Here is a 25,964-nt window from a genome sequence, read left to right on the forward strand (position 1 = left end):
ATGAATAAAGTTTTTCGCATTGATGTCTCTCGTCAATAGCCGTTACAGTAATGCATCTCCCGTGCAGTTTGCAATCTGTGAAAATCATGCTGCATGTCTAAGCTAATTTTCCAACCCAGTGCCCACACGGTGACAGGTTGCCTTTTTCTTTCTTCCTCAACACATGATTCTAACTGTTTGAAATAAAAACTTAACTTATTTTTTACAAGGTTTATTCAATCAATACAGAAGTTGTTGATCTGTTTGGATACAATGGTAATTTGCCCTATAGGAACTAATGAATGTTGAATTATGTACAAATCTAAGTCCAAAACAAAACTACATTCTATTTGCTATTGTTTTTCTATACATATCGTACATGTGAGTATTTTCCAACGGTGTATTTACAAACCAATTATCCTGTTATCTGATCGTCCTAGATCGCACAACCAGTTACATTCTCAGCCCCATCGCAAGCGTTGATGAGCGGATTGAACGCATAGTCCGGTCCGCACAAGTTGACTCGTGGCCTATCGCCGACGCAAATAAAATACTTCCTGCAATCGTCCGGTGAACGGTAGAATCGAATTGGCGCGACCAACCCCTCAGCTTGAGGGGGACATCTGAAACCGAGGAACGCTTCCGCATCACAATCCTCTACCAGATCGGGCCAATCGCACTGATAGGTGGCGATGTTGAAAGCCAACCCGTACGGGCAATCCAGAACGTGTCCAACGCCATTGTCACAGTTCATGAACTGACCACAGTGCGACCGATCGCCAACGCGATAGTAACCGAACTGATGGGGACAACTTTCCGTGGGGATTGCTGGCTGGGTTCGGCCACGACGGCCACAATCAACGTCGATCGGATACTGGCAGGGATAGGAGAAAATTCGGGCATTCTCGTTGAACAGTAATCCATCGGGACAAAGCTTGCGTTCCGCGATGCCATCCTGAAAGTTGAACGGGAAATTAGTGATTGATTCACAAAATTCTGTTATTTGCTTTCACTTACAACACACTCAATGTAAGCATCGCACTCATCCGACACTGGATAGCGACCGTTTTTCTCCGGGCATGATTGACTGTTCGCTGTTTGGGATGATTCAAAAGTAAAAACGAACATTCAGTTATTGAGCCGGCGAAAAAAAAAAGTTGCATTCTTCTGACTGATTTGCATGGATTAATATTAGCGGCTGCATCTTGATGGGGCGAGCGTGGGTAGTATGCAAATTAGGCGAAGACGAGGCATCTTGCATTCGTTGCTGTTGGTGCGCTCCGTTTTGGTCATTTGAGGAACACTCATTTTGAAGGTCAAACGAGGACACCAGATAAAAGTTTTTTTGCTATGGCTGTTTTGCTTCAGGATATTATTTTTAGATTTTCGAATTGAAGGTGAAAGGTTATACTACTTAAAACGATTCTTGAGTTCTAATACCACAATGGATAAAATTAGCTCAAAAAGATGTTCAAGGCCGAATAGATTGTCCAAAAAAAAGACCGACTTTTACAATTTATTGAACAACTTCACTATTTTTAATTACTGAACTGAAATGCCGTCCATTTTCCGTTTGTCAAACCCACACATCATTGTGGGATTTTTGGGTTCATTTCCTGTTTAGGCCATAGAAAGTTTATTGTTTGAAAAATGAACCGTCAAATCTGTTGCTAAGCGCAATACACGAGAGTGGATCGTCCGATTTGAGTTATTCTAACAAAATCATACGCTCTATTTCGTATATTTTATAAGTCACCTTATTTGATACCACCGTCGATAAGCGAAGAAGGCATGGATTCAAATCGCAACTAGTGGTGACTATAGTTATACCATTCACCTTCGGGAATACTCTAACTTGAGCACTCTCACGTCATTCGTCGAGCAGAATAGGGAGAATATCTTCCGAATACTGAATATCAAGAGAATCGAATTATTCTTGTTATTCACGATAAAGGGTCTCCGGTTGCGTTTCCTCTTATTCAGCGAATGACGTGAGTTCACATTTGTTGCCTTTTATTGATTAATCTTTTAATATGCCGTTTTAAAGTTAGACTTGAATGAACTTTGCGGTCTAAAGCCTCTATGATTGGTATGTACCAAGGTATAGCGTCGATATCAATCGTGGTGTGAAGCCATTTATTCCATCATACAAGCCGTCTTTAGGCTTGCTAATGTGATTGAGTAAATTGTTCTAAATTGTTAGTATTTGAATGAAAAATATTGCTTAATATTATTTGAATACTTAAAACACGTGGTCTTGATCCTTACTCTACACCCTTACTATCACACAAATATCGTTTTGGATTTTTCAATCACTTGCAAAAAAAGCCTGTTACTCTATTACATCAGCCATTCCATGTCAAACCGATATAGTGGTTCTCAGATTTCCCTGAAAAGCGGTAGTTTTGTTCCTTATCGCAAAATATTAGACCAGTATTTTTCTTTTTTTTTTATTAGGCTGCGTATTTCCATTTTAGGGTTGTCAAATAAATAATTTTTTCCCTGTTTTTTTTTTTGGAAAATTCCGATTTCCCTTTTTTCCGAAAATTTTTGGCCGAAAATCGACCTTCTGAGACATCAAAACTTTGAGCGTTTTGAGGCACCCCTAAATCATGTTCGATTGAGCTGAAACTTTACACAGGTCATTTTCTTTGGGCCAATAAACAAAATGTACATGGTCGGTTTTTAAATCGACCCAATACAGGTCGGACTCGATTATCCGGAGTATAGATTTTTTTCACTCCGGATAATCGAATCATAAAAAAAATTTCAAAAAAATATTAAAAAGCAAAATAACTATGATTTGCGCCGATTTTTTTGTCTATTGCAGTGTTGTAGCCAGAAATTGTCTGGCGGGTCCTGGGGAAAGGAGTTGTTTGAAATTCGGAAAAAAATCATCGCCTTGCTACAACCCATGGATCATAATATTATTCATATGGTCAAGTCCAGCTACCCATTCGCTATCCAACTCTTGACGAGTAAAGTTCAGTGTCGGTATTGTGCGTTGCCACTTTTACTATTGTGCTATTGGTATAGTGTACGAGTGAAGGTCATTGCTATCCACTTTCGAATTGACCTTTTGTGAAGTGGAACAAAGGAAGCAGCGCTCTTGCAGCTTGCAGCCCTTGGCGGCTGTTGAATATCGGCATAACGGGATCGCCATCGTGTGGCTGTCGTTAACGGGAATTATCATCGCGTGACCGTGTGAGCTATCCTTGCGCTATTGTGTTGATCCATAGCGCGTAGCCTCTGTCTCTCCCTGGTTAGGGCAGTAGAGCGCAGTATCGGAACAACTTTTATATTAAGGTACACATATTTAATATTAATATTATTATTCAACTCATATGTTCATTGCTTAACATTATCATCATAATTTTTTTTGTTTGTTTTGTTATTTTTTTTTGAGATTATTGTTAAAATCAATAATAGATTAAAAATAAGACACAAATTTTTGTAAAATGGAGAATAGTGGGGAATCTCCAGAGATGGAGATCTCCGATAATGAATCCCATACAAGATCTGGGAAAAACATAAACGAGTCCCTCAAAAAGAAGATAATTCTTCTGGGGACGAATCTGCTCATCCTTCCAAGCCCCCCTCTAAGAAAATAGCAAGCCTCCCTTCTGAACCCACTGTTACTTCCACTCCCCCTCTCCCATCATCGATTTCGCTTCCCCCTTCTGATGTTTCCGATCCAACCCAATCCTCGTCCTCGTCTTCGTCCTCGTCTTCTCCCTCTGTTGTCTCCGCTCCACGTGTCAGAGTTTATCCAGAAGATGCACCTGGAACTGGCCCTTGGGTTGTTTTCCTCCGGCCAAAACCAAAAGGAAAAAGCCTTAACGTGATTCAGATCATGAAAGATCTGGCCAGATACTCTTCTGTATCTGAAATTCGCAGGGTTAGACCGAACAAATTGCGGGTTGTCGTGAATGAACGGAAACACGCAAACTAGATTGTTGCTGACCAACACTTCACTCTCGAATATAGAACATTTATACCCTCCCATAACGTAGAAATTAAGGGGGTGATAACTGAAACGGGTCTGACGAGCGAACAAATAAAAAAAGAAGGAAAAGGCAAGTTCAAAAAGCTTCCCTCAATGGAAGTATAGATCTTGGACTGTCGCCAACTCGGGAAACTCTCCCATGATGGGGACCAAACTAAATTTACGCCGTCAGACTCGTTTCGAGTCACCTTTGTTGGTGCCGCCCTCCCTGACTACGTTATGGTGGACAAATTGAGACTACCTGTGCGACTCTTCGTGCCAAAGCCCATGACTTGCAACAAATGCAAGTCAGTTGGTCACACTTCAGATTATTGTGCCAACAAGGAGCGCTGTGCCACTTGCGGGGAGCAACATGAGGGGAAATCCTGCAGTGCGACTGAGCATAAGTGTCCATATTGCGGAGGATCCCCACACGTGCTCTCAGCTTGTGAAACTTACAAGAGTCGCTGGGAGAAACAGAAGCGCTCTTTAAAGGAACACTCGAAGCGCACTTTTGCGGAAATTTTAAAGGGCGCTTCTCCACTGGCCCAACAACAACAACAACCAATCTCAACACACAATACCTTTTCCACGTTGCCAGTTGATGAAATGGAAGCGGACACAGCTAGCGGGGGCACACCGTTCATTTTCAAAGGGAATCCCCGGCGCAAAAATGTGACCACTCCCAAAGTTCAAGAACAAGTCCCCCCGGTGATACCCCCTGTTAGCTTGCCTAAAAAATCGAGTGCAGCGGACAAGCAAAATCAGGTTCCTCCTGGCTTCCGTGGGAATAGTTCACCTTCGAACGACCCAGCACTCGAGGGGACATCAAAAACCCCAACTGTCCCTGTTTTTCCGTCCAGCTCAACTTCCCAATCGGGATTTATAAAGTTGTCTGACCTTTTGGATCAAATCTTCAAGTGTTTCAATGTTTCCGACTCCATCAGAACCATTGTCATCTCAATGCTTCCAGTATTAAAGACAATTTTGCAACAATTGATGCAAACATGGCCCCTCCTTGCAATGATTATCTCTCTTGATGTCTAATTCAAATAGAGAGGTCGGAGATATCACTGTTTTACAGTGGAATTGTCGTAGTCTTATCCCTAAATTGGATACATTCAAATTTTTAATTCATAAGTTCAATTGTGATGTTTTTGCTCTGTCCGAAACTTGGCTTTCTTCGCGAGATGATCTCTCTTTCCATGATTTCAATATTATACGCTTGGACCGTGATGACAGATACGGAGGGGTGTTATTGGGGATCAATAAGTGCCACTCATTTTTTCGAATTGACCTTCCACCTATTGGAGGGATTGAAGCTGTTGCTTGTCATGCAAACATCAGAGGAAAATACCTCTGTATTGTCAGCTTGTATTGGCCTCCGAGAGCTGCGGTTAGCCGCAAGCAACTTGTTGACATGTGCTCACTTCTTCCTGAGCCACGATTGATCTTGGGAGACTTCAACTCTCACGGAACTGCCTGGGGGGAACAGTACGACGACAATCGTTCATCGTTGATATATGACCTTTGTAACAGCTTCAATATGACCGTTTTGAATACTGGAGAAACAACACGTGTTCCTAAACCTCCTGCTAAACCAAGTGCGCTTGACCTCTCGCTTTGCTCGAATTCACTATCGTTAGATTGCAAGTGGAATGTAATCCAGGACCCCAACGGTAGTGATCACTTGCCAATCAAAATTTCCATCACCATTGGGTCGAATTCTTCTGAATCTATAAACATTGCATATGACCTCACAAGACACATTGACTGGAAAAAATATACGGACGCGATTGCTCTAGCCATCAATTCAAGAGATGGTTTACCTCCATTGGAGGAGTATAACTTCCTTTCTCGTTTGATCTATGACAGCGCGGTTCGCGCTCAAACGAAACCCATCCCAGGTTCCACCATTTCCCGAAGGCCTCCCAATCTATGGTGGGATAGCCAATGTTCCAAGCTTTACGTAGAAAAATCGAATGCATTTACAGCTTTTCGGAAACGTGGAACCCCTGAAAATTTTCAAACGTATTTAGCCCTTGAAGATCAATTTAAAAACTTAATCAAAGGGAAAAAACGTGCTTATTGGCGAAATTTCGTGGGAGGTTTGTCACGAGAAACGTCAATGAAAAAATTATGGAAAGTGGCTCGAAATATGAGAAATCGCTCTTCAACGAATGAAAGCGAAGAATATTCACATCGATGGATTTTGAATTTTGCACGGAAGGTTTGTCCTGATTCCGCTCCTTTGCAAAAAATTGTTCGAGATATACCACAAGATAGGTGCGATCTTGATTCCGAGTTTTCGATGGTAGAATTCTCTCTTGCTCTCCTTTCATGTAACAATTCTGCTCCGGGATCGGATAGGATTAAGTTCAACTTGCTGAAAAACCTCCCTGATGTGGCGAAACATCGCTTGTTGAATTTATTCAATCGGTTCCTGGAGCATAATATTGTTCCAGATGATTGGAGAAAAGTACGAGTTATAGCTATTCAAAAACCCGGAAAACCCGCGTCCGACTTCAATTCGTACCACCCAAAAGCAATGCTGTCTTGTATACGGAAATTGTTGGAGAAAATGATCTTGTTTCGCCTTGATCGATGGGTTGAAACGAATGGCCTACTCTCAGATACACAATATGAGTTCCGCAGGGGCAAGGGGACGAATGATTGTCTTGCGTTGCTTTCTTCAGAAATTCAAATGGCTTACGCCGAAAAAAAACAGGAAGTGGGTTATATCTATGGTATAACAGCAAGGGTGAAGTAGGACTATCGTTGATTTAGAGATCATTTGTATGAAGTTGAATCTGAATTCATTCTGAATGAATGAATATTTGGAGAACTTCGAAAACGAGAGCGTTACGTTGGAGGCACAAGGATTTATGCATCCAATATTGGATACGGAAATATCCTACTGATGGGGAAGAATAATCTTCAGAAGCTATCCTGTTGATTGCGATTGATTGAAAAATCACAAAACCTAATGTATTTGGTCACAGTGTTACATGGATAGAAAACATTAAAATAAACTCTTTCATATGAAGTGGAGGCGATCTGGAGTAGTGGTAACATCCATACCTCTCACGCAAGAGATCACGAGTTCAATTCTCACTCCCAAAATTCTTCCAAAAATGGAAGTAAAAGTGACGAACCAGCCGAAATGTGTTGAAAGTCACTATAATAAAGAAAAAAAAAATCTTTCATATGAATGTAATTTTAAATTCCCAGAGGAACTGGCAGAATATTTTCAGTAACGATTAGATATTTCCACATTTTCCTCGATACTGGAAGCCCACCAGTGGTTAATGCTAACTCGATAACCATCTGTTAATAGCACTTGATTGAAACATATTTGGTCATAGTGTTACATGGATAGAAAACATTCAAATAAACTCTTTCACATGAATGTATTTTTAAATTCCTAGAGGAACTGGCAGATTATTTTCCGGATCTTTCTCGATCCAAACGGAAAGAATTCCGTGCGTGTATGTGTGTGTGTGTAGCGGCTGCTTCGAGATCTTCCCGGGGAACCGTTTGTAGCATCACTCTCCTCCTGAGGGATTCCCTTCTGGCCTAAGGTGCACAAACAGGCTCTTGGTGACACCGTTCATCCGCGCTTTCATGATAAATGCTCCAATCGCTGTTCAATTAGAACTGAGTGGATTTCCGAGCGGCGCTCGCTAATATACCGATTGGTGATTTCAATAGCCTATTTTGAAAGCAAATTTAAGACTATTGAAACAAGTTTTTGGATCAAAAAGTAACAAGTATATAACGCGTAGACATTTTATCTTTCGAATGAAGTGTTTATCATATCATTTCGTTCAGTTGTTTAGGAGCTATTAACGCTCAAAATCTCGGTCTCCGGCGTAACGCTTTCGTTTTCGAAACTTTGATTTTACACCCCGGAATAGAAATGAAAGACGTAGTCCTACGTCAAAACAAATGGCTTCAGTATTCTTGGACATAAAGGGGGCCTTTGATTCTGTTTCAATAGAGGTTTTGTCAGACAAATTACACTCTCGGGGTCTGCCGCCTCTATTGAATAATATGTTATATAACTTGCTTTGTGAGAAACATTTGAACTTTTCTCACGGAGATTCGGCAGTAAGTCGGGTCTCTTACATGGGCCTCCCCCAGGGCTCATGTTTAAGCCCCCTTTTGTACAACTTCTATGTAAGTGACATCGACAATTGCCTTACACAAATTGCAGCCTAAGACAACTTGCAGATGATGGAGTGGTGTCTGTCGTAGGATCAAACGAATCCGACCTGCAAGGACCCTTACAAGATACTTTGAACAATTTTTCAACCTGGGCCATTGGGCTAGGGATCGAATTCTCCACGGAGAAAACAGAGATGGTGGTTTTTTCTAGGAAGCATAGACCAGCAAAACCAAAGCTTCAACTTTTGGGTAAACCGATCACTCATGCTATGTCATTCAAGTATCTTGGGGTCTGGTTCGACTCCAAATGTACTTGGGGGGCCCATATTAGGTATCTGAGTAAAAAATGTCAACAAAGAATAAACTTTTTCCGTACAATTACCGGCACCTGGTGGGGAGCCCATCCCGAAGATCTTATTATGTTGTATCGAACAACTATTCTCTCAGTGATGGAGTATGGCAGTTTCTGTTTTCAATCAGCTACCAAAACACACCTCCTTAAACTCGAGCGAATTCAGTATCTTTGTCTCCGTATTGCGTTGGGATGTATGCCCTCAACGCATACCATGAGTCTCGAGGTTTTGGCAGGCGTACTCCCACTAAAAGATCGCTTCAATTTATTATCTCTTCGGTTCCTCATCCGGTGTAAGGTTATGAACCCATTGGTGATCGGAAATTTTGAGCGGCTGATCGAGCTAAATTTTCATTCTGGATTCATGAGCTCATATCATGAATTCGTCTCCATGCAGGTTGATCCTTCTTCGTATATTCCCAACCGTGTTTGTTTTCCTGACTACATCAATTCCTCTGTGCATTTTGATCTGTCCATGAAGCAGGATATCCATGGAATTCCAGATTATCATCGATCGGGGATCGTTCCTACGATTTTCGAAGCAAAGTATGGGCGTGTCAATTGTGATAATATGTACTTTACTGATGGGTCCTCTATGAATGAGTCCACAGGATTTGGAGTGTTCAACGTATTTTTTAGCACCTCACACAGTCTTCAGAATCCTTGCTCGGTATATATTGCTGAATTGGCAGCGATATACTGGGCGCTGGACAGCGTCGCCTCAAGACCTGTTGAAAACTATTACATTGTAACGAATAGTCTTAGCTCTGTCGAAGCTATCCGTTCAGTGAGGCCGGAAAAGCACTCGCCGTACTTCCTTGAGAGAATACGAGAAATTTTGAGTGCTTTATCCAGACGCTGTTATGTCATTACCTTTGTCTGGGTCCCCTCACATTGCTCAATTCCGGGTAATGAGAGGGCTGACTCATTGGCAAAGGTAGGTGCAATTGAAGGCGATATTTATCAGCGTCAAATCGCCTTCAATGAATTTTATTCTTTAGTTCGCAAAAATACCATCGCTAACTGGCAACGCAAGTGGAATGAAGATGAATTGGGCCGGTGGTTTCACTCGATTATCCCTAAGGTTAGCCTCAAACCGTGGTTCAAAAGTCTGGACTTTATTCGCACCTTCTCCCGACTCATGTCCAATCACTGTTCGTTAGATGCACTACTCTTCCGTTTCAATCTTGCCAGCAGCAATCTCTGCGTTTGTGGCCAAGGTTATCACGACATCGAGCACATTGTTTGGTCGTGCGAGGTGTATCTGGTCGCCAGATCGAATTTAGAAAACTCCCTTCGGACCCGAGGAAGACAGCCCAATGTGCCGGTGAGAGACGTGTTGGCTCGGTTAGACCTTGATTACATGTCCCACATATATGTTTTCCTTAAAGCTATAGATCTTCGTGTGTGATTGTCCCTACATCCTTATACCCTCCTTTCCTTCCTTTGCGGGTAATTCGTCCCCTTGCTATAAATAGTAGAATAAGTTGAAATGTAAATACACTATAGATATACGAATAGATTTAAGAATTGAGTGTTCATCAACATTGTTACAATTTCTTTATATCCCATCCTTCTCCTAAAAATATGTCACCCTTCTAAACTCGAGTACACCGCGAGTAATCGGTTTTCCACCTTACTAACCATAGATGTAAGAACATTGTTTATATATATATATAGTTTTAAAATTATATTTTAGAATTCGGCTCCTTTAAACTTAAGTAACTGGGCCTGTAAAAATAAACGAATTAATAAAAAAAAAAGTCCAGCTACAAGCAAAAGCTCATGCGTGAGCTTTTAGGACGCCAAGCAGAGTTAGATGACATGGTTAAGCGAATCAACAGTAAGGATACTATGTTTTGGGTGACCGAGGCTTGGGACGAGGTACCGGCTGATTCCATTGTCAAGTCATGGAAAATACCGATATCCCGTTGTCGGTTGTAAGGGAACGCATACTTTTGGTTCAGCGGAAATTGATGGACCTAGACAATACCGTGCGTGACGAGGAAGTGGAGTTTGAGGCTCTGAACGACGATGGCATAGTCAACATTGTTTTACATTCAAATACATCTTTCTACGATGATAAGAAATCGATTTAGACTTCCGAGGGAGCGAATGCTTCATCATTTTTGGTGCCACATTAGGTTGATGAAGATGACGAATCTGAAAATTGTATTTCAAATGAAACAGCCTTATGTGGAATCGATAAAGTTATTACTTGGGCTGAAGAACGGATCACCAAAAATTCCTGCTGCGAGAATTACGTGCAACTATTTTAGAGAAAATTTACTATAGTTAAATCATAAAATGTTAGCTTTTAATTTTGGTTTTGTTGCATATTATGTACATTAAAGTGCCAATGAATGTACGGAAAAAGTGACTTTCGAATTCTCGAAAGGGACTTTCTGCAAACTGTTGGTTCACGTGAAAAATATCCTATGTAAAATTTCAGCTAAATTGGACTTTATTTACTACTGTCGCCAGGTCGTCAAAGTTTGAGTTTTTTGAAAGCCGTAAAATCACTCAAGGGACATTATCAAAAATCGACTCTCTGTGACCTAGATGACAAAAAATCGAGATGACAGTAGATCTCGACGTTTCATGCCATTTTAAGTCATTTGGCATCAAACAAAATTTTTCCAAAACTTCGAAATCATATACTCCCTCATGAAATGTACATTTTACTCCTAAGCTCATGTACATTGGGCGATTTTACGGTTTTCGAAAAACTCAATCTTTGACGTTATTGCGACACTAGTAAATAATGTTCAATTGAGCTGAAATTTTGTATAGTGTATTTTTTGCGGGAATCAACATTTTTCAGGAAGTCCCTTTCGTAAATTTGAGATGACCATTTTCATTAGCACTCTGATGCACATGAAAAAAAAAATTATTTATTAAATTATAATTAATAAAATAATTATTTGCCAAACAAGTTATATTAATTTTACTCCGCAATAACATCGTAACATATGAAGATGTTAATTAGAAATCTTTTGAGAATCCAAAAAAACATCTTGGACTATCCAAACGGATTCAAAGGCAGTGATTTTGTATTCTTTGGAACAACCAAATAAAGACAGCACATTCAAATCGGAGATCCGTTCTCGAGTTTTGTACTCAGTAACATGTGACGAATCATTTTTATTTTTGACCCGGGACTACATCTACCATTTCAAAATAGGGGTCCATTTCCATGATACGGTGGAAAAGTGGAAGATTTTGAACGTTAATATATCTCTTCAATTAACCGGTGGAATTTGATTTCAAATACACAAATTGAGAAAAAATATCCCCACTTATGGTTTTGTGCGAGACACATATAGTGGATATAGTAGAACATGTGAACAATGTAACGAATACAAGAGATCGATTTTACTCGCACATGCTTTCTAATGCAACAAGCAGCATTCCTCCATTCCATTCAATTTGAGATTTAGCTTAAATGGTATGGTTTCTTTCTCGATGTCACGTTTAATCAGAGGAGCGAGGACTATATATGAGAAGGGTCTTTGCCATACAAATGAAACACAAATTTCTGCATTACTCGAGAATTACTTAGCGCGGCGCTCGTCATACAGCAGATTCATATTGTATGTGTATGTTATTGTGGCACAGAGTAGGTACTATTTGTTTACATTGTGAATGATTCCACTGCGCGCTTGATCGCATAACTGGCTGAAATCACATGCGTGCATTTGGTTTTAAAATTTGTTTTTTTTTTTTTTTTTTTTTCTTCGTTTGGTTTTGTTTTGTTTTATTTTTGTTTTATATTAGACTGACTTTTATTATTTAACATTATTTGTTATTATTATTTTTTAACATTATTTGACATTATTATTTAACATTATTAACATTATTTATTTGGCTTGTATTGTCGTGACTTGACCTTTAATATGGACAGCGATATCATTTGTGTTGTTTGCGAACGTAAAGAAAATGACCCCATGAAGATACTTACGTGTTTGTACTGTTTTTCTAGTTTTCATTTAAAATGTAGAAATATTATTGGCAATGCTTGTCGTCGTATTCGTGACAAGCCGTTTTTCTGCACTCCTGACTGTGGTAAAATTTATCAACGCATAGTAGAAATGTCCGATAACAAGAAAACGCTGACTGAAACTCTCACTAATGAACTGAAATCTACAGTCAATAACATAATTGGTACTGAATTGCTCAACTTTAGATCTGAGGTGAAGCAAATAACTACAGCTATAGAGAGTTCCCAAGAGTTTTTGTCAGCTAAATTTGATGCTATTTCCGAAGACTTCAATAAAATAAAATTAGAGAACGAAGATTTGAAGCTCGAAATTTCCAACCTGAAGAAATCTTATTCTGCGTTAACTGATACGGTCCACAAACTTGAGCTGTGTAATGACAGAACTAACCAATTAATGAACGAGAAAAATGCCATCTTCATGGGAATTCCGGTAACACAAAACGAAAATACCTTGCAAATCATTGACAAAACAATCAAATATCTGGGGATTGAGTTGAAATCTGGTGCCATAAAGTCTGTTACCAGACTAAAATCCAAAAATAACTCTGATAAACCACTTATTCCAATCAAAGTCGAGTTCGAGGATGTTGCAGATAAAGAAATTATATTTCAAAAAAAGAAACAAATAGGGAAACTGCTGTCAACAGCTATTGATCCGACGCTGCTCTTAAATGGCAGACCTACCTCAGTTTCTGTACGCGATGAATTAACCCAATATTCTTCAGATCTTCTTCGTGAATTACGTGACTCCCAGGAGGTTTTGAAAATAAAATATGTTTGGCCTGGAAGAAATGGAGTTATTCTAGTTAAGAAGAACGACGGCGATAGACCAGAGATTATTAAAAATAGGGACGACATAAGCAAACTAACGACACGTTATCTAAATGCCATGGTTACTCCTTCTCCAAAGAGGAAAAGGTATGTTCATAACAACGACGCTCTCTAAAAAATCCATGACAAAATATAGCATCATCTTACTTGACGTTGTATATTCCAATGACTAATAATAAAGCTATGAATTTTTATCATGACGATATTAATGACTTTAACATTGGATTGAGTACTCTTAACGGTGAACACCTGAGAATTCTCCAATGGAATCTAAGAGGAATAAATGACTTATCAAAATTTGACAATATTAAGCTGTTTCTTGACCAATGTAATGTGTCCATAGATGTAATTGTAATTGGTGAGACATGGCTCAAAGCTGAATACTGTTCGATTTATAACATTGTTGGGTATACAGCTGTATTTTCGTGTCGAGAAGTCTCTGCTGGTGGGTTGGCTGTTTTTGTGAACAATTCAATAAGAAATAGAATTATTGACAATCAGACTGTGAATGGATTTCATTTTATACACATCGAGCTGTCTATAAATGGTCAGTTATTTGAAATACTAAGTGTATACCGTCCTCCTTCTTTTGACTTCAACAAATTTCATGACATTTTAGAAAATAAACTAAGTGCCTCAAAGTCTAGACCCCTATTCGTTGTTGGTGATATCAATGTTCCTGTGAATCTGTCACATAATAACATTGTGTTACGGTACACTAGCCTCCTACAATCACTGGGATTCGTGTGTTCGAATACCTATGTAACACGTACAGTAAGCAATAATATTTTAGACCATGTTGTATGTAGACTTGACGATGTGCCATATCTTCGTAACGACACGGTTTTTTCAGACTTGAGTGATCATTCGTTGATAATCTCCTCATTAAAATTATATGGATGTAAAGAAAAAACTAAATTGACTAAGACTATTGTAGATCGCAGAAGTCTTAACGCCTGCTTCAAAGATTTCCTGAACACGGTTGTTTGCGGAGAGAGCGTCGAGTTGTGTTTGAGTAATCTTACGTCAACGTACAACTCAATGTTGTCTCAATGCTCCAAAACTATTTCTGTGGAGATAAAAACCAAAGGAAAAAACTGTCCTTGGATGTCTTTTGACCTTTGGAAATTGATAAAAATGAAAAACAAAATTCTGAAGAAGGTTAAGACTCGACCAAATGACTCGCACTTGAAAGAGATGTTAATACACATAACAAGCAAAGTTCTCTCTGAAAAACGTAAATGTAAAAGAGTATATTTCCAACAAGTGTTGAACTACTCAAGTCAAGCCAAAATGTGGAAAACAATTAATTGTTTACTTGGACGCTCTACCCAGAAATCAGAAATTACACTAACCCACAACGGTGCGAAAATTTCTAACGATGAGGAAGTGTGCGAAATTTTCAATAACTATTTCTCGAAAATTGGGCAGGAATTATCGAACAAAATTCCCAGAAATAACGACCACTCACCGCTTACTCATTCTCGATATGTCCAAAACTCGATCTTTCTGCACCCATCAACACCAAATGAAGTTTTAAGAATAATAAATGAACTGAACAGTAAAAAAACTTGCGGCCCTGATAACGTCCCGGCACAATTAATTAAAGAGAACTCGTCAGCTTTCGCTAGAATCTGCTCAGACATGTTCAACAGAATACTAACCACAGGTAGTTATCCTAAATGCCTCAAAGTAGCTAGAGTAGTGCCAGTCTTCAAATCTGGTGAAGCCTCGAATCCATGCAATTATCGACCAATTTCAACGCTTTCTGTATTCAACAAGATTTTTGAAAGAATGCTTGTGAACAGATTATGCGAATTCTTCGACATAAATAAAGTCTTCTACAAGTTTCAATACGGTTTCAGGCGAGGTTGTAGTACGACAACAGCAGTCACTGAGCTTGTAGATGAAATTATTAATGGAATTGATCGAAAAATGATGGTTGGTGCACTCTTCCTAGACCTTAAAAAGGCTTTTGACACTATCGATCATAGTATATTATTGAAAAAACTGAACACGTACGGAATCCGAGGAATAGCCAATGATATAGTGCGAAGTTATTTAACTGATAGGCAACAATATGTAGCAGTAAATAACGCCAAAAGCACATTGTGTTCTATAAGTATTGGGGTACCTCAAGGCAGCAATATTGGACCTCTGTTATTTTTGTTGTATGTGAACGATATTGGCAATCTACCTTTAAAAGGAACTGCAAAACTGTTTGCTGATGATACAGCTCTATTTTACCCAAGTCCCGACTCGGGAACTATAGTGTCACATATCGAGTATGATCTGGTTCTTCTTGGGGATTACTTTCAGTCCAATCTACTGTCACTCAACCTGACGAAGACTAAATACATGTTCTTCCATTCTCCTAGGAAGAAAATAACGATAGGTGCTGATCCATATATTTTAAATGTACCTATTAAAAAGGTGCATAGCTTCAAATACCTGGGTGTCATTTTAGACTCAACCTTGTCGTGGAGCTTCCATGTAAATTTCGTCGTAAAAAAACTCGCATCCCTTTGTGGTATCTTGAAGAGAGTATCACCTTTCCTGCCTCACAAAGCTCTGATTAACTTCTATTTTGCGTGCATCCATTCTCAACTCCAATACGGGCTACTGGTTTGGGGCTATGCATGCAAAACAAGACTTAAAAAAATACAAACATTGCAGAACAGGTGTCTTAAAATAATTTATAGGCTACCGAGTTTGTACTCAACTCTAGACCTGTATCAAAATGAGACTCACAGTATCTTGCCTCTTATTGGATTGCGGGAACTTCAGTCTTTGAAACTTATACATAACATATTACACAATAACAACATACACCATAACATGACAATCCCCACCGCGAGTCATCATTACGTTACACGACAAGCACAACACTTATTACGAACTCGAGCAACATCTAGCATTGGTCAACAGCGTTTTCTTTTTAATGGACCGTCGCTATTCAACAGTTTACCTTCGCATATCAGGTCGATAACCAGTATAGACTTGTTCAGGGCAAAGCTGCGATTGCTCCTGAAGACGAAAATTAACTCTTTTGACGTAGGACTACGTCTAACCGGAAGATATAGGGGGTGAAATGGAAATCTAGGCACTGAACAAGTAGGAAAAAATGCAAGATTTGGAACGCTTATAACTCGAGCATTTCTCAATAGATCGCAAAGGTTTTTGCATCAATTGATAGGAAATATATCTACGCATCTATCATAACGAATAACATTTCATTTTTCTTGAGATAAATAATTGAATAATTGTAAAATATCAAGCATTGTCAAAATGCACTATGTGCCCATTTTTGATTGGTCCATTTTGTGCTCCTCAAATCGTACCGACCAAAACGGGCAACCAGAGCAGCAGCGAAATAGAATGAAGCACGATTGGAAAGAAAAAAGAAAAAAATTAACGAAACATTGGTCGCAGTCTCACACATGCGTAATTCTCTAGCCAGCCAGTCTGCTTAAAAATCCCCGCTCCGCTGCCGTAACGATCATTCTCATTCAAACCGTACACCACATCGGTTCGCATCACAACACATCAACAAACCAACCCAAGCAGCCATGTCTGGAAATAGTAAAGGAGGAAAAGTGAAGGGAAAGGCAAAATCCCGCTCGAACCGTGTTGATCTGGAGTTCCCCGCAAGGGTAGCTAGGCCGAGCGCGTTAGGACCAGTGCACCAGTCCACCTAGCCGGCGTTATATAGTTTCGGCCACCGAAGTGATCGAGTTAGCCGGCAAAGCTGCTCGCGATGATAAGAAAACCCGCATTCGGAACAGAACACATTCGGTTCGGTGGACATCAAGACAACAGGCAGTTGCAGCGAGTGGCGAGTGGCAAACGCAATCGCAAAACGGCATCAGGTAGCAGAATAAATAAGTTTGTTCTTTATACAAACTGCTTTGGTGGCAAATCCAGAACAAGGCGGCATCGAGGGCGTTCGAAATGGTTTTTTTCAAAACCACGAGTACTAAGTTTTCTAAATTGGAACCATTCCATAAAACAAGGCGCTTTTCAGGGCCATTAAACCTTCCAAAAAAGAGTTTAGGAAATACAGTTCAATGCTTTCTAAAACAATATCCAAAATAATAATAAAACACAAATTGATTTTTTCATAATTTGTTTGCCAGAATATGATGAGTATGTGAATTTGGAAGTTGTTCTAAGCTTATTGATTTTCACCGATTCTTAAATTGCTTCTAGATTGAAAGTACAGTAATTTACACTTATCTCGACATTTAGCTAATTGGACGGACCTGTATTGCGACATATTTAGTTGGACATTTTTGTAAACATAGAGTTCGGGGTCCAAATTATGAAATTATGAATTATGAGTGGTGGTAATGCGACGTGCCATTGAATGTAATTTACTGTAAAATATGTCACAAGCTGGATGGGAAGAAATTTTCCAACTGTGAAAGCTGTGGCGAGTGGCAAACGCAATCGCTAAACAGAAAGGTTTAGCCGAACAAGATGGGGATATCGAGTGATAACAAAAGAATAAACTCTTTAGATTGAAGATAATTTTGTGATCCTGAAAAGGACCCTTTTTAGCCTGCATGTGAATCCAACGAGCGAACAAGTCGTAATGAATGTATTTTTTTGCCATCGCTCCCTTTTAACGCTCATTCGTTCGTCTCGTTGGACTCGCCCCTCTGACTGAGTCTGCCGATTTGTCTCTATCCTGGGGTATCCTGAGGTATAAAACACGCGGACCCCAAAAAAATATCTTATTTTCTTTCAAACCGTAAACCCGTGTGGTTGTACGTCATCGACATCGTGGACGTAACAAAGGAGGACAAGTTAAGGGAAAGGCAAAGTCTCACTCGAACCGTGCAGGTCTCCAGTTCCCTGTTGGTCGCATTCACTGATTGCTCCGCAAGGGTAACTAGGCCGAACGGATTGGTGCCGGAGCACCAGTATACCTAACAGCGATTATAGAGTTCCGGCCGTCGGAGTGCTCGAGTTGGCTTGCAAAGCTGCTCACGACAATCAGAAAACCCTCATCAAGAACAGAGCAACTTCGGTTCGGCGCTCATCAAGGCAACAATTAGTTTCAGTGAGTGGCAAAGTGTTTCTCCGGCACGTTGCATTAAATGTAATTTACTGAACAACATGTCACAAGCTGGATGGGAAGAAATTTTTCAACTGTGAAAGCTGTGGCGAGTGACAAACGCAATAGCTAAACAGGAAGGTTTAACCGAACAAGATGGGAATATCGAGTGATAACAAAAACACAACACCAAAGGTTCTTTTCAAAACCATCAACATATTCATAAAGAGTAAACAGTAAATCCATTTTTCAGGTAGAAAGGTAGGTATTCACGTAGGAGAAGAAAATAAAACAATATATTTAAAATATATATTTAACAAAAGCTGTCCCCTTTGTATAGTCCTACGTCACTCCGGTTATGTCCCCGACATTACCCACCCGTCTTTTTTTAATATAGATATTTCAATTTTTTATGTAGACAGACTGACAGACAGACATAATTGTAGACATACAGTAGTCTGATCTTAATAATTAGTTTAATTGTGCACTCTTTTTGGATCCCTTAAAAGAATATCACTTCACTGGGATCCAACAGGTACTAATTGTTATGTATTGTACTCTTACCTCTAAGTGTTGTAGCGTCCTGTAAAACAAAAAAAAAGGAGACCAACTCTAGGAAGCTCGAGTATGAGTTTCTTAGAGATGGGGGTGAGAGGAGGGAAAAAATAAAAAAAAAATAAAAAAAATAAAAAATTAATCAAGCAAATGAAACCACATTTAGCATATTGAGGTTTTAGGGTGCAATAAATGTTTTTACGGTAGTAAGATACTCCTCCCTCCCTCTTAGGGGGGGCTGCCATACAAATGAAACACAAATTACAGGGGGCACACAAACACAAATTTCTGCATAACTCGAGAACTAATCAAACACTATTTGGAATGCGAGGGTTTTTGGGTATGAGAAATGTTTTTATGATGGTATGACACCCCTCTCTCCTCAGGAATGGAGAGGGGGTCCCATAAAAATATTACAGATAGTTCAACCAAAAATATTCCAACCAAACATGACAATTGAAAATTTTCGGAAAACTCTGATGGAAAAAGGGAAAATTCGGAAAATTAAATTCCCATATGTTCTACAATTACATAGTGACAAGTGCTGTTAGTCCATTTGATGTTTGCGCTAGCGAAATTAATCTTTGTTCGAGACTGGAAATGGATTTCAATGTGATGAAACGCACTCCTATATCGTCTTCTATCTATTCCAATTGAAGAGTATCGCCGAATGTGTTGATAAGAGCAACTCGAGGAACGAATTGTCCGATTTAGGGCTGTCTTTATTCTATCATATTTTCTGTATAAAAAAAATTATTCCATGTAATGGAGAAACACGTTATTTGCAAGTGGATGAAAAATCTTGATCGAGAATTATGTCTGAAAATAATCTGATATTATAATGATGTTAGAAATACTAGGAATTTTATAGTAAAAGGTAAATTCAACGGGGTCGATTAGATATCAATCAATGAACAGTTCTGCTATTGGACCCATGAACTTGCTCATAGTATGAAAACGTGAATGTTCGAAGGTATTGATAACAAAAAACAAATGTTGGGCGGGACGAAGTTTGCCGTGTCAGCTAGTCAAGTATATACACAAATCTGGTTTCAAAACATATCAATAAAATTGTCTTTTTCATGATTTATAGTAGTTCTATAGGATTTTTTTTACGAATTCACATGTTCTAAAGATTTATAAAATCCACCTTCTATTGGTGTCAATGCGTCCCTCAATCGGGCTAACTTTTAATAAATCACCAGATGATTATTTGGTACGTATTTAGAGTTTTTCTGGATTATAACACTTACAAATATTGTAAACATCATGCTTGCACACCATTTGTATCAGATTTATATATCTAAATCATACATCTAAATCTCGATGACCTTAATTCTGACCATGCTATGTCCGATGCGCTGATGATGGTTTATCCACATAATTACTATGGCCGCTTGGCGCGCTGCAGTTTGTTTGTTTTGTTTTGTTGTCCTTCGCACGAGGCAGAAATAAAGTTTCTCTGTGTTGAGTGCTGTTCACTTTCAAATGTCCAAGAGAAGACAATATTCTTAAAGAAAAGCCTAAATTAAGGAATCGATTTTCTATTTTTCCCGATGTTTTTGTCCATTACATCTACACACCCAAAGATTAAAATGTGTGTTCTCAGAACATTACAAAATAGTTGAAGTTTCAAAACCATGTATATCCCATGATTTTTCGTTAATTTTCACGAAGTAACAGTCTAAATCACCTAAAAACAATTGACTTCTTTGTTTGTAATTTTTGTGTCGAATGTATATTCGAAAACAAATAAAAAATGAGTGGGTTATATCTATGATATAACCGCAAGGTTCACGTGGAACTACCTTAGCTTAGCAATTATTCGTTTGTATTGATTAAATTCTTGATTGAATGAAACAGTTTCCAAATTCAATTGAGTTCAATATATTTGCTCTGTGAGTGAAAAAAATGAACAAATGCCGTGTAAAGTCAATTCATTTATTGTGATTGATTGTTCTTCGTTACAAGTAAATTTAATGACGGACCTTTTACGTTTGGTATGATGACTAGAACAAAATATATGTACGGAAGAATTATCAAACGTTTGATGAACCAGCCTAAGTTTCAGCCTAAGTTTTTTGTCAATAAAGACAAAAAAAATTATCAAACGATTATTTTATTTTACATTTCCCTCTGAAGTTTACATCCCAAAAGTGTACATACTTCTCGAATCTCGAATTTGCTTGAAACTGGGAAGTTCATTCGCTTCTAGTGGCTGCACGATTTTCCCAGGTTCCTAAGTTTAGAAGATCATGTTAGGACAGACATATTCCACTCTGCACAAAGGCAAGCGAGGACAAAAGTACTCGCAGTTTGCATTTATTTGCAGAGCCGATTTCCCCAGAAACCTCGGTTTTGAAGTCTGTGTTAGGGAAACACATTTCAATCGGAACAAAAATACCCCCGATTTGTATGAATTCGCAATGCCGATTTCCCTACGCTTCATGGATTTGAAGTCTGTGTTAGGGAAACACATTTCAATCGGAACAAAAATACCCCCGATTTGTATGAATTCGCAATGCCGATTTCCCTACGCTTCATGGATTTGAAGTCTGTGTTAGGGAAACACATTCCAGTCGGAACAAAAATACCCCCGACTTGCATGAATTTGAAATACCGATTTCTCCAGGCACCTTGGTTTAGAAATCTCTATTAGGGAACACATTTCGGTGAGAACAAAAGCTCCCCCTACTTTCGTGTGTTCTTTTTCTTCTTTTTGGCTTCAAGAGGGCTTAAACTTTTCAGTTCACTCGCCTCTAGGCTCTTTCGTGTGTTTGCAATGCCGATTTCACTGCTTGGTTTTAAAGTCTGTGTTAGGGAACATTTTTCGATGAGAACAAAAGTCCCCCTACTTTCAAGTATTTGCAATGCCGATTTCCCCAAGGCTGCTTGGTTTTGATGGCTGTGTTAGGGAAACCATAAATCGGGCCAATCAAAACGATGCAGTTAGGGCGTTTAGATAACGCCTAATATTTTACAGTTATTCAATTGTTTATCTAATGAAAAACAACATTTTGTTAGTTGCGATAGATGCGTAGAAATATTCCCTATCAAGTGATGCAAGCATCTCTCCTATCCAGTACGAAATGTTCGAGCTATAAGCATTCGAAATCTTTCATTTTTTCCTGCATGTTCTGTGTTTAGGTTTTCATTTTTCCATATATTCCGGTTAGACGTAGTCCCACGTCAAAAGAAATTTAAGTCCACTAGGCCCAACTACAATAATGCGGTCGTGTCTAGAATGCTATATTATTGAAAACATTCCTGATTGATTTAATGTTTGATTAAAATGTTGATCATATTCTTCTAAATACTGATGTTATATGATTCAAGTTGTTAATCATATAACGAGTGTCGATGGAATACGGAAATTAACTAAAAAAATCTTTATGAATATGTCTCCATGATATATATCTTGCATTTTGCAATTATCTTTATTCCATTTGGAATATGATTAACTGTATCCAGTTCATATCCAGTGTCATGAAGTGTCATATTGTGGGCATTATTATACAAATTTTCATGACGTTCATACATCTCAATTCAATACAGACTTCATTGCTCTGTCATATGTAATTTGCATTCTTTGCTATTCCTCATCTCTGAATAGATTAGACCGTTTTCCCAAACACCCCTCCGCGGAAACTCTCATCTTTAATACCAGTATCAAATAACATGCCTAAGCCAAACAACTGAAATGAGGAATTTCTAACACCACGACGATGTTTCAGTAAAGTTCCTTCCTTTTGCAATCAACTTGTTTTTAGCATCGCCGAATTCTTTTAAATATTTAAGTCCGTGTCACATTTTAGCCTTTTGTGGCAAACATATGATAGGTATCTACGCGAAACACACAACCTAAAGGTCAACCAGCCGAAGCTCATCTTCGTCAGTGATTTGCCATGCGGTCAGTCCGTTGTTCAGTTAGCTCAACCTTCGCAATAAGTAAACACCGCTACTATCCAACGATTCACACCTAAACTATTTGCGAGCTGTCGAACTTCATTTGAATAATATGCACTGCTCTCAACACTTTTGCGCAACATCATGAACGGAAATCTCGATGTGCAAATTAGCACCTCAGTTCTAGAACTGTTGCATCTTTTTTCAGCCGCGCATTATCGTCACCATCGGTGCCTTTCGCTTTCAATGCAGTGGGAAATTACCGTGAATGCAGAACAAGGCCACGGAAACGGCGGCCACCACGGGAACAACGGTGGAAAAGCTCATCATTGGAAACTACCACCTGACACCACAATTGCAATTCGTTAGACAGAACACGTTCGAGAATTATTTTCCCAACCGTTTCAAACCGTTCTCAACGAAATCTGAACCCAAACTGAGTCGTTCCGAAGCGGACAGCGTACTTTGCATCTGCTGAAAGGGGGCTTCTTCTGCGTTGGGGGATAAATCTTGAAGAAGATCTCGCAACTGAACACGCTGTGGGATCCAAACGGGTTTTGAACGACAACAGAGCACATGGATTGACATTTTGCTTTTCACCGACCACCGACTGACCGTATGAGTCGTTCTAAAAAATCACCAGACAAAAATTGAGTAACATTTTTGGGGTTTCAGTTCCCACAAAGCTGACGTATTCTAGAAAAAAAAGTTGACTTCCTTATGAGTTTACACTGACGACTAACGGAAGCCCATGGTTCTTCTATTCAAATTAGGTGTTGAGAAAAATAGCTCGGAATGTGTTCCCATGATTCAATGTCACATTCGCTGGAAACACCTACGTTTTTATTAAAGCACCGAAATAAGCGATTCTTCTCACGCCCGTGCCAAATATAAGATCCTGCTTGTTGTCGCAGTTACTATCGGCGTCGAATCCGTGTGATTTATGGAATGCTGAGTCAAACACCAACGGCAGCCCATCGGCGCTTTCATTCTCCCTTGTTAACATTTTTTTTTTGTTTCGTTCATTGTTTCAGTTGAGCAAATAGCTATAAAATAACAATAAGATCTACTAAGCACTTAAAACAGGTTGCAAACACGAGGCAATATTTGATGCGCCACTTGAAGATGGGTTTGTTTTCTGATATATTGCCTTGACATTTCATTGATTGGCTAGGTATGTGAGGTGCTGTTGACATCGATGTTGGATGTGGTGATCTATTCGGCTGGAGCTTTGATTGATTTGTGATTAATTATAGGGAAATTAATTTTGGGAAGATAACAAGTTGTTAACCTTCGTGGTCTAGAGGGAACAATTATAGTTACAGTTCAATCGCATAAATATTTAAACAAAGTTGACCATACATCATTTTATCATTCTTTCTTTGTGTGGACACCGACTGGACAACATCGTTGCTGGACGAGCTGGACGGCGAGGGATCGAGTGCCTTTCTCAAGGCAAGAGGGCGGAGGTGGTAGCGCTGGAGTAGAGTAATAGAGTAGAGTAGAGTTTTCAAAGGGCCTTTCTCAAGGCTAGAGACGAATGAACTGCAAAAGTTTAAAGTCTCTATAATTCAAGACCTTCCTTCCTTCATTTTATCTAAACCATAGTTAAGATGCAAATCGTTGTTCCAATAGTTAGCACCAATCAACCCATTCATATCTAAGTCACGCACTTGTTCGACATGAATGCTCACAGGCATATAGAATTAACGTAAGAATATATTTAACTAGCTGACCCGGCAAACTTGGTCCCGCCCAAAATTTGTTTTTTGTTATCAATACCTTCAAACATTCACGTTTTCTTACTATGAGCAAGTTCATGGGTCCAATCGCAGAACTGTTCATTGATTGATCTTCTAATCGATCCCGTTGAATTTTGTATGGCAGCTCCCCCTCAGAGAGGGGGGTGGAGTGTTTAACCACCGTAAAAACATTTATTGCACCCTAAAACCTTCACATGCCAAATTTGGTTTCATTTTCTTGATTAATTCTCGAGTTATGCAGAAATTTGTGTTTCATTCGTATGGCAGCCCCACCTAAGAGAAGGGGAGGAGTATCTAACCACCATAGAATAATTTATTGCACCCTAAAACCTCCACATGCAAAATTTTGTTCCATTTGATTGAATAATTCTCGAGTAATTCAGAAATTTGAGTTACATTTGTATGGCAGCCCCCCTTAGAGAGGGGGGTGGAGAGTCTAACCACCATAGAAACATTTATTGCACCCTAAAACCTCAATATGCTAAATTTCGTTTCATTTGCTTGATGATTTCTCGAGTAATGCAGAATGTGTTTCATTTGTATGGCAGCCCCCCTTTCTGTTATAAGACCTGTAAATGTGCTGAGGTCTTTCTTATTAAGATTTAGCAATTGTAGAGTAACTTAATACTCTGTGTGACAATTTTTGACGTAGAACTACGTCTTTCAGGAAGGGTGCCAAATCAGAAAACAGGTCACGTTTTTATGAAATAAAGTTAACGTTAATAACTATTTTCATTGTGAACGAATTCTCATGATTTGCATACCAATCGAATCGGAAATTCTCTAAGATTTGTTTGATATGCTATACATTACAATTCGTTAATCTCTAAACGATTTAAATTCATGAAAACTGGAAGAACTTCCTTTTTCCCCATACATTTGTTCTGCCGATTTGTGTGCTAACCCTACCCATATTTCGAATGCTTATAACTCGAACATTTCTTAACAGATCGGAAAAATGTTTGCATCATTTGATAGGAAATATTTCTACGCGTCTATCACAATTAATAATTTTTTTTTTCAGGAGATGAATAATTGAATAACTGTAATATGTCAAGCGTTATCTAAACGCCCTTACTGCCGAGTTTTGATTGGCACGATTTACGGTTTCTCCAATACAGACTTCAAAATCGATGTACCTGTGGAAATCCGCTTTACAAATATACATGCAAGTCGGGGGTATTTTTGTTCTCACCGAGCTGTGTTTCCCTAACACGGATTTCTAAATCAATGTGCCTGGGGGAATCCGCTTTGCAAATACATGCAAGTCGGGGTTTTGACGTAGGATTACGTCTTTCGGGAACATATTGGGGTACAAATTGAAAAACGAATATCGATCGCATCGTAAAAAATGTCCAATTTCAAAC

General features: G+C 39.0%; 1 protein-coding gene across 1 annotated transcript; it reads right to left on the reverse strand.

Moving 5' to 3' along the window:
• Positions 1-195: 195 nt before the first annotated feature.
• On the reverse strand, positions 196-23,256 carry LOC129779310 (protein obstructor-E). Its single transcript, XM_055786716.1, has 3 exons — positions 23,098-23,256; positions 997-1,073; positions 196-934 (listed from the first exon to the last, which is right to left on the reverse strand). Exons 1-3 carry the CDS (start codon positions 23,162-23,164, stop codon positions 416-418), a joined length of 663 nt encoding a protein of 220 aa, XP_055642691.1. The 5' UTR covers positions 23,165-23,256; the 3' UTR covers positions 196-415.
• Positions 23,257-25,964: the final 2,708 nt, after the last annotated feature.

The sequence above is a fragment of the Toxorhynchites rutilus genome, chromosome 3 (assembly GCF_029784135.1).
Source record: "Toxorhynchites rutilus septentrionalis strain SRP chromosome 3, ASM2978413v1, whole genome shotgun sequence".
Classification (NCBI taxonomy): domain Eukaryota; kingdom Metazoa; phylum Arthropoda; class Insecta; order Diptera; family Culicidae; genus Toxorhynchites; species Toxorhynchites rutilus.

What these genes read in the sequence shown, in the direction of transcription:
- LOC129779310 (XM_055786716.1), bottom strand. Translation starts at nt 23,164, where the DNA reads ATGATGAGCTTTTCCACCGTTGTTCCCGTGGTGGCCGCCGTTTCCGTG. An exon ending in GGCCTTGTTCTGCATTCACG is followed by an intron (nt 1,074 to 23,097) that starts GTAATTTCCCAC and finishes CATCCCAAACAG; the next exon opens with CGAACAGTCAATCATGCCCG. An exon ending in ATGCTTACATTGAGTGTGTT is followed by an intron (nt 935 to 996) that starts GTAAGTGAAAGC and finishes TTCAACTTTCAG; the next exon opens with GATGGCATCGCGGAACGCAA.